Source organism: Paramormyrops kingsleyae, chromosome 10 (assembly GCF_048594095.1).
Source record: "Paramormyrops kingsleyae isolate MSU_618 chromosome 10, PKINGS_0.4, whole genome shotgun sequence".
Classification (NCBI taxonomy): domain Eukaryota; kingdom Metazoa; phylum Chordata; class Actinopteri; order Osteoglossiformes; family Mormyridae; genus Paramormyrops; species Paramormyrops kingsleyae.
This window is the reverse complement of record NC_132806.1, coordinates 8,090,178-8,097,810: the sequence shown is the minus strand read 5'-3', so window position 1 is coordinate 8,097,810 and position 7,633 is coordinate 8,090,178. Positions and strand designations below refer to the sequence as shown.

The 7,633-nt window shown below is 39.6% G+C and overlaps 1 protein-coding gene across 1 annotated transcript; it reads left to right on the top strand.

Annotated features, from left to right (window-relative positions):
- The first annotated feature begins 500 nt into the window (after positions 1 to 500).
- Positions 501 to 3,766, top strand: LOC140593246 (ribonuclease-like). The gene is made up of 3 exons (XM_072717198.1): positions 501 to 525; positions 2,486 to 2,532; positions 3,149 to 3,766. Exons 1-3 carry the CDS (start codon positions 501 to 503, stop codon positions 3,620 to 3,622), a joined length of 546 nt encoding a protein of 181 aa, XP_072573299.1. The 3' UTR covers positions 3,623 to 3,766.
- Positions 3,767 to 7,633: the final 3,867 nt, after the last annotated feature.

Genomic DNA, 7,633 nt, shown 5'->3' with positions numbered 1-7,633 from the left:
CAATCTGGTTTCAGATCTAGGCATAGCACAGAGTCTGCACTCTTAAGGGTCCACAATGATATAACACGGTCTATAGATGCCAAATGTCCTGTCGTTCTTGCGTTGTTTGATCTTACAGCAGCATTTGACACTGTAGATCACTTAGTACTTCTACGCCGCCTGAACAATTATGTCGGCATCCGGGGTGCTGTACTGGACTGGTTTACTTCGTATTTGACTAACAGAACTTTTTCTGTTATGATTGGTGACACGTCCTCCTCTAAAGCTCCCCTTTCTTGTGGGGTCCCTCAGGGTTCTGTTTTTGGCCCTTTATTATTTTCGCTATACATGCTTCCACTTGGCTCTGTAATACGTAAACATAATCTCACTTTTCATTGTTATGCTGATGACATCCAGATCTATCTACCCATGAAACCAGATTGACTTAAATCACTCAATTCAATTGCTTGATTGCTTCACAGAGGTTAAACTGTGGTTCTCACAGAATTTCCTCCATCTCAATGAAGGAAAAACCGAATTTTTTGGGTTTGGAGATATAGACAACTCCAGTTTTTCACATCAAGTATCTAACCAAGCTGTGAGGAATCTTGGGGTAATGTTTGACAGCAATCTAAAATTTGACAATCAGATAAATACAGTAGTTAAGACAAGCTTTTTCAAACTCCGCCTCTTGTCTAAGGTTAAACCTTTTTTAAATTGCTTTGATCTGTAGAAAGCTGTTCATGCTTTTATCAGCTCCAGCCTTGATTATTGCAATGCCCTTTATTTTGGCATATCTCAATCTCTTTTTTTTTTTTTATTGCCCACCACCACCCCCCCTCTTTGGAGGACAACTTTATTTTACATTAAATTCAAGAGCAAACAGTGTGGCCGCTCCAAACTCACCGGTACCGTGGAAAAAGGAAAAAAAAAAAGAAAAACAGGGGGGGATACAGAAACAACAAGCGTAACAATAACAGACATCAATCAACATTGGGTGAGGGGGGGAAAAAAAAAAAGCTATACAGAAATAATAACACTAATAATGTACTGTTGGTGGGATGGAAAAAAAATAAGTATAGGGGAATACAGAATACAAACAACCATAAGAAACATAACACTCATCAAACAACAAAAATTATAACAACATCAGTGATAATAATAATAATTAATAATGTGACAAATCGGTATTATATAGACTCACCTAAAGGATTATTAGGAACACCTGTTCAATTTCTCATTAATGCAATTATCTAATCAACCAATCACATGGCAGTTGCTTCAATGCATTTAGGGGTGTGGTCCTGGTCAAGACAATCTCCTGAACTCCAAACTGAATGTCAGAATGGGAAAGAAAGGTGATTTAAGCAATTTTGAGCGTGGCATGGTTGTTGGTGCCAGACGGGCCGGTCTGAGTATTTCACAATCTGCTCAGTTACTGGGATTTTCACGCACAACCATTTCTAGGGTTTACAAAGAATGGTGTGCAAAGGGAAAAACATCCAGTATGTGGCAGTCCTGTGGGCAAAAATGCCTTGTTGATGCTAGAGGTCAGAGAAGAATGGGCCGACTGATTCAAGCTGATAGAAGAGCAACTTTGACTGAAATAACCACTCGGTACAACCGAGGTATGCAGCAAAGCAATTGTGAAGCCACAACACACACAATCTTGAGGCGGATGGGCTACAACAGCAGAAGACCCCACCGGGTACCACTCATCTCCACTACAAATAGGAAAAAGAGGCTACAATTTGCACAAGCTCACCAAAATTGGACAGTTGAAGACTGGAAAAATGTTGCCTGGTCTGATGAGTCTCGATTTCTGTTGAGACATTCAAATGGTAGAGTCAGAATTTGGCGTAAACAGAATGAGAACATGGATCCATCATGCCTTGTTACCACTATGCAGGCTGGTGGTGGTGGTGTAATGGTGTGGGGGATGTTTTCTTGCCACACTTTAGGCCCCTTAGTGCCAATTGGGCATCGTTTAAATGCCACGGCCTACCTGAGCATTGTTTCTGACCATGTCCATCCCTTTATGACCACCATGTACCCATCCTCCTGATGGCTACTTCCAGCAGGATAATGCACCATGTCACAAAGCTCGAATCATTTCAAATTGGTTTCTTGAACATGACAATGAGTTCACTGTACTACAATGGCCCCCACAGTCACCAGTTCTCAACCCAATAGAGCATCTTTGGGATGTGGTGGAACGGGAGCTTCATGCCCTGGATGCGCATCCCACAAATTTCCATCAACTGCAAGATGCTATCCCAAGATGCATTTAGAAATGCCAACATTTCTAAAGAATGCTTTCAGCACCTTGTTGAATCAATGCCACATAGAATTAAGGCAGTTCTGAAGGCGAAAGTGGGTCAAACACCGTATTAGTATGGTGTTCCTAATAATCCTTTAGGTGAGTGTATATGTAGCATACACATACGTGATCGTACCCATATATATGTATATTTCAATTCCTAAATCTATAACATACCCTAAAAAGTAATAATAATAATGATATGTCAATCTCTTTTAAATCGTCTCCAACTTGTACAGAATGCTGCTGCACGTTTTTTAAGTAATATTCCTAAGCGCGCACACATTACGCCAATGTTGATGTCACTTCACTGGTTCCCTGTACGTTCTAGAATTGATTTTAAGCTTTTAATGCTTCTTTTTAAATCTCTAAATGGCATTGCTCCACCGTATCTACAGTATCTGAATTATTAACCATCAGGAGACACAGCAGAACCCTACGATCAGCTGACCAACTTCTTTTAGAAGTTCCAAGGTCTAAATACAAACTCTGTAGCTGCACCCAGTCTCTGGAACAAACTACCCCCAGAGATTCGTACCATTTCTGACTACAACCACTTTAAATCGAAACTCAAGACTTATTTATTTCGGAAAGCTTTTAATATTTAGTTGGGGCTGACATTTTACTGTTTCATGTACCCCATGCTGTGTCTTTTCGACATGCTATTGTGTTTTATGTATTGTGTTTCTCACATTTGTTGTAGTGTATTTGTGATACCTTATTCTATTTTAAATTTTATCTCCTATTTTTATATTATAGTTTTAATTGTGAAGTGCCTTGGTCACTTTTAGTGTTGTAAAGCGCTATATGAATAAATGATTGATTGATTGTTTTTGTTTTCTTCTTCAGAAAGGAAATATGGCATCTGTGTGCCCTGTTCTGTTCCTGTTCCTCGCTGTTGGGTGGGCAGCCATGCTAGTGATGTCTGAGATCGACGTGCAACCCAACGAGACGCAATATGAGAAGTTTATCAGGCAGCATTATGCAGAAAATATGACAGTCGATAATTGTACCAGTACAATTAAAGAAAGGAGCATCAATTTGAAAGAGAAAAAATGTAAAAAAACAAATACTTTCATTGTTAATGTCAATGAATCACAGATCACAGATGTATGTGGAAATGCAGGTTATAAAGATCACAATCAGAGAAAAAGCAAGAAGCGTTTTCAATTGATCAATTGTACACTAATAGAACCGACAACGTACCCAACTTGTAATTACACAGGACAAAAAGCAGACAAATGTATTATGATTGAATGTAAGAATGACCAACCTGTCCATTTTGTAAGGGGCGAAAAGTGCAAAAATATCATATCCGGCTGAGACTGATAAGACTAATAGCTTGCATGTGCAATTATGTTTTTCCAATAGCCAATTCTTATGTATACCTCCGAGGATTTTCTAAAATATGTTGCCGAGTTACCTATACTGTCTTTGCAGCTTTGCAAAATTTTAAGCATTACAATGTATTAAAAGACTGCATTCAAAAATTTGACTGATGTTTTTTAAAGGATGGCATGTAACTCACTTACAAATCACAATGTTTTTTCCAACATTATTTAAAAACATTATTTAGTCTTAGACTGGTGAAAAGTCCTGCTTTATTAATGATACTGGAGCAACAGTGAGCAAATTTTAGGGTATTAGCCTTCAAGAAGATGAAACAAGTATTGCAAACTATGATATGCTCCTAGGCAACAAAGGGGTTTTCACTCTTCCAATTTTGCCCTCTAGTGAGTCGGATGCATGCATCCAAGGTCTAACTAAGAAACAGAGAAAAATAACATTCAATAAAAGAAACAAATGTATCAAATCAACCAAAAACCGCTTGTCATGCTTAAAAAAACCATAAAATGCATTTAGAAAAAAATTCTATCCTAACAATCAGTACTAGTTACACTGTGGCCGTTTTGGATAGGTTTTGGATCGGTTTGGTGCCTAGTTGCATCATTTGCTCTTTCCTCAATAAAACCTGTTGCAGTTCATCAAATAATGTTAAATTGGGTACATATGTAGAAAACAAGTTTGAGAACCATATATTTAAAATTGAACCTAATCCAAAATGTGGTTTTTGAAATATTTACAATTTACAAAACACAAAGATAGGTTTTTTTGTATTTTTTCACCTTTTTTAATCTTTTTTTTTTCCACCTGTCCATAAGTTATACACAGGCTATGGATTTCAGTTACCTGTATTCAACTTACTGAAATAAATTGTACAGGGGTCAGCTTTGATTTTAGGTATCAGGCATGTGTCTCTGAGTTTTACATCTGAAGCTATAAAGTAACCATCCCAAATAGGCAACAAATGGCCTGTTCAACATGAACCCCTTAGAGTCCATAGAGTTAAACAGGAAAAACAAAACAGGGAAGACAACAACTAACTACAAGAAACCATAGGATAATAAATGGGGAGCAGAAGTGCACAAAGACAGACGGACGGACTAGGGCAGCATCAGCGACTGGACTGGGGAGCACAGGACTGTGAGGCACTCTTATATACTACAGTAAAATCCCGTTATAATGGACTTCAAGGGACTTGGCAAAACAGTCCGTTATATCCAAAGTCCGATATATCCAGAGTTGCTGTATGCCCAGACCACAACTACAGGACACCATTTACTCATGCCACACCCCAGCAGACACACTTGTGGTATAGATTATTATATTGTACATGTAGTAATCCAACTTTACCTGACCAGATGCATGACTATTAATAATCCCGACTATGTATCTGTGCTGGATATCACCGGCACGCTACACACCTTGTAGGCGGAGCTGCATGTCCATTATAGCCGAACAAAACTACAGCTAAAGGCGGCCCTGGGGACCAAATTGTCCTTATAAGCGAAATACCGTTATATGCAAGTACGCTATATCCGATGCTTTTTCTGCAAGTTCTTAAAGGCGCACGGCCGGGACCTCATCCGTTATAGATGATATTCTGTTGTAAGCGAGTCCACTATAACGGGATTTTACTGTACTGATGAGCAGCAAATGAGAGGCATTTGGTGTGAATCACACAAGGGCTGAAATGAGAAGTAAGACAAATGATAAACAGGTGTGGCCCGTTAGAGCCACACTAGGGAGAGAACGAGGGGGCAGGAACGCAGGGCGTGACAATTACATTCGTTTTACATTTCCATTATCAAAAAAAATCAGTCTATAATGGTGAATTATTCAAAACATTGCTGTTTCTTTTGCTGTAAAAAATATTTTGCTTTTCAACAATCACTGTAATCTATTATAACAACACAGCTAATGATGTTTGTTTGGAGTCAAGCTTACGATAATGATAGTTTGTCTGGGATTCTTCAGGCAACAAAACAAGTGACATTCAAGGCAGGTAGGCTAAAGTAAACGTCGCTAACATTAACATCATTAATCAGTTAGTTGTTGTTGCCGTTTGCAAACTAAAGCCACTCCACAGTGGCACATATCCTAACTAATCAGATCATAGTAGAGTTTCCTCCATAAGTATGTTAAAACGACTAGGTAGCAGGTTAGCGCTTCTCAGAGCAGAGCAAGGTCAGCTGTGCTCCTGCACACCACCTCAAAAAGCCACCTATGGGAGACAGGGAGCCCAAACCACACATATGTCACCCCTCAACCATGACATGGTATAGGGGTTTCCCCGCAGGTATAGTGGTTTTGTGCACCGATCATTATCAGCTAAGCTTTGATCTCAGACCACAGACACACATACAGTATGTATGCACATCAACACACACAAACGCACCTCCAACTTCCCAGACATATGAATGACCTCAGACTCACACCTGCATGCACATTCTTATTTATAGTCCTTATTTAAACACCTTGTTCAAATGTGCGAAAGCTACTCATATCTGTCACAAGAGATTTCCAACTCCCTGCCTGTTTAAGGTTTACTTCCTCTTTCATAATGATTTCCCTTTCTCTTGCTTTCAGTTTTTCACTGCTCCCCTCCGTTTTCCTATAGTCACAACACTCCCTCTCACCTCTCTCATTTTGCTGGCATAGGAGGAGCCCACACAGAGTAAGGATACAGGCAGCCTCCAGCAGCCGCATTATTCTCCTGTCATACTTCCTGGTTCCAGGTACCATGGTAGGAGTGGTTTCTTTTCTGTGCCTCTCCAAAGTTCAGGGATGTTCACCCACTATTGTGTGCCTTTGTTCTTACATCCTAATAGAGGATGTGGGTATACCTACCCCACTGCCCACAACGTCTCCACTTCCTGTGGCATCTTTCCAGCCTCAGCTTGCCCTTCTGCCAGTGACGTCTTCCCTGAATGCCCTGTTGCTGTACCACTTTACCATAACTTTACTATTCCAGAAATCCTTATATGCTGGTATGGTACCTTCTTATTGGAAGCATGCTAATATAACGCCCATATTCAAAAAAGGAGATGGAAGTAATCCAGCAAACTACAGTATAGGCCAATCAGTTTAACTTGCATAACTGGAAAAGTAATGGAAGCTATAATCCAAGAGAAAATGGTGGATTATCTGGATTCAGACAACATTCTGTGGGATAGCCAAAATGGATTTAGGAGAGGTAGATCCTGTTTAACTGATCTACTTGAGTTCTTTGAGGAAGCTACAAGAGAAATTGATCACAAAAAGGCCTACGATGTGATCTACTTAGATTTCCAGAAGACCTTTGATGTTGTCCCCCACAAACAGCTCTTGCTTAAGCTCAAAGCAGCAGGGATTTTAGAAACTGTAGCAGCTTGGATCGAAAACTGACTAACAGACAGGAAGCAGTGAGTCACAGTGGGCCTGCATTCATAGTGGGGTTCCGCAGTGTTCAATTTTAGGACCACTATTGTTCCTAATTTACTTTAAAGATATTGATACCAATACAGTAAACTGGTTAAATTTGCACAAGGTGGGTGGTGTAGTCAGTAGTCGAATTGTAAAAACAAATCAGGGGGGATGGTGAATTTGATCATTTACAGTATCAGACATATTCTGTGCTGATGACAGTGCACATGGTGGGAGACCAACTGTGTACCCTCTTTATTGTTGTTTAAGCAAAAACATAATTAATATATTCTACTATCCTAAAACAACATGCATGGTGTGGATGTTACGTGTCAGATAATCCTGTCATTGATCCTGACCAAGGCACCTCAGAATTGGAGTCAGTCCCCTATTTGTAATAGCTATCCCATGCTCCATAGTTAGGGTCAAATGCAGAGGACACATTTTCCCACTTGGTTCAAGTGCAGCTTCATACTCATGGTACTTTGAAATCTTTTGGTAATTCCTCTATTAAAATTCAAAACAAAACCTCAGAAAACATTGTAAATGAACATCTGAATCCTCTCAAGTCAGCTCAACTCCATTTTA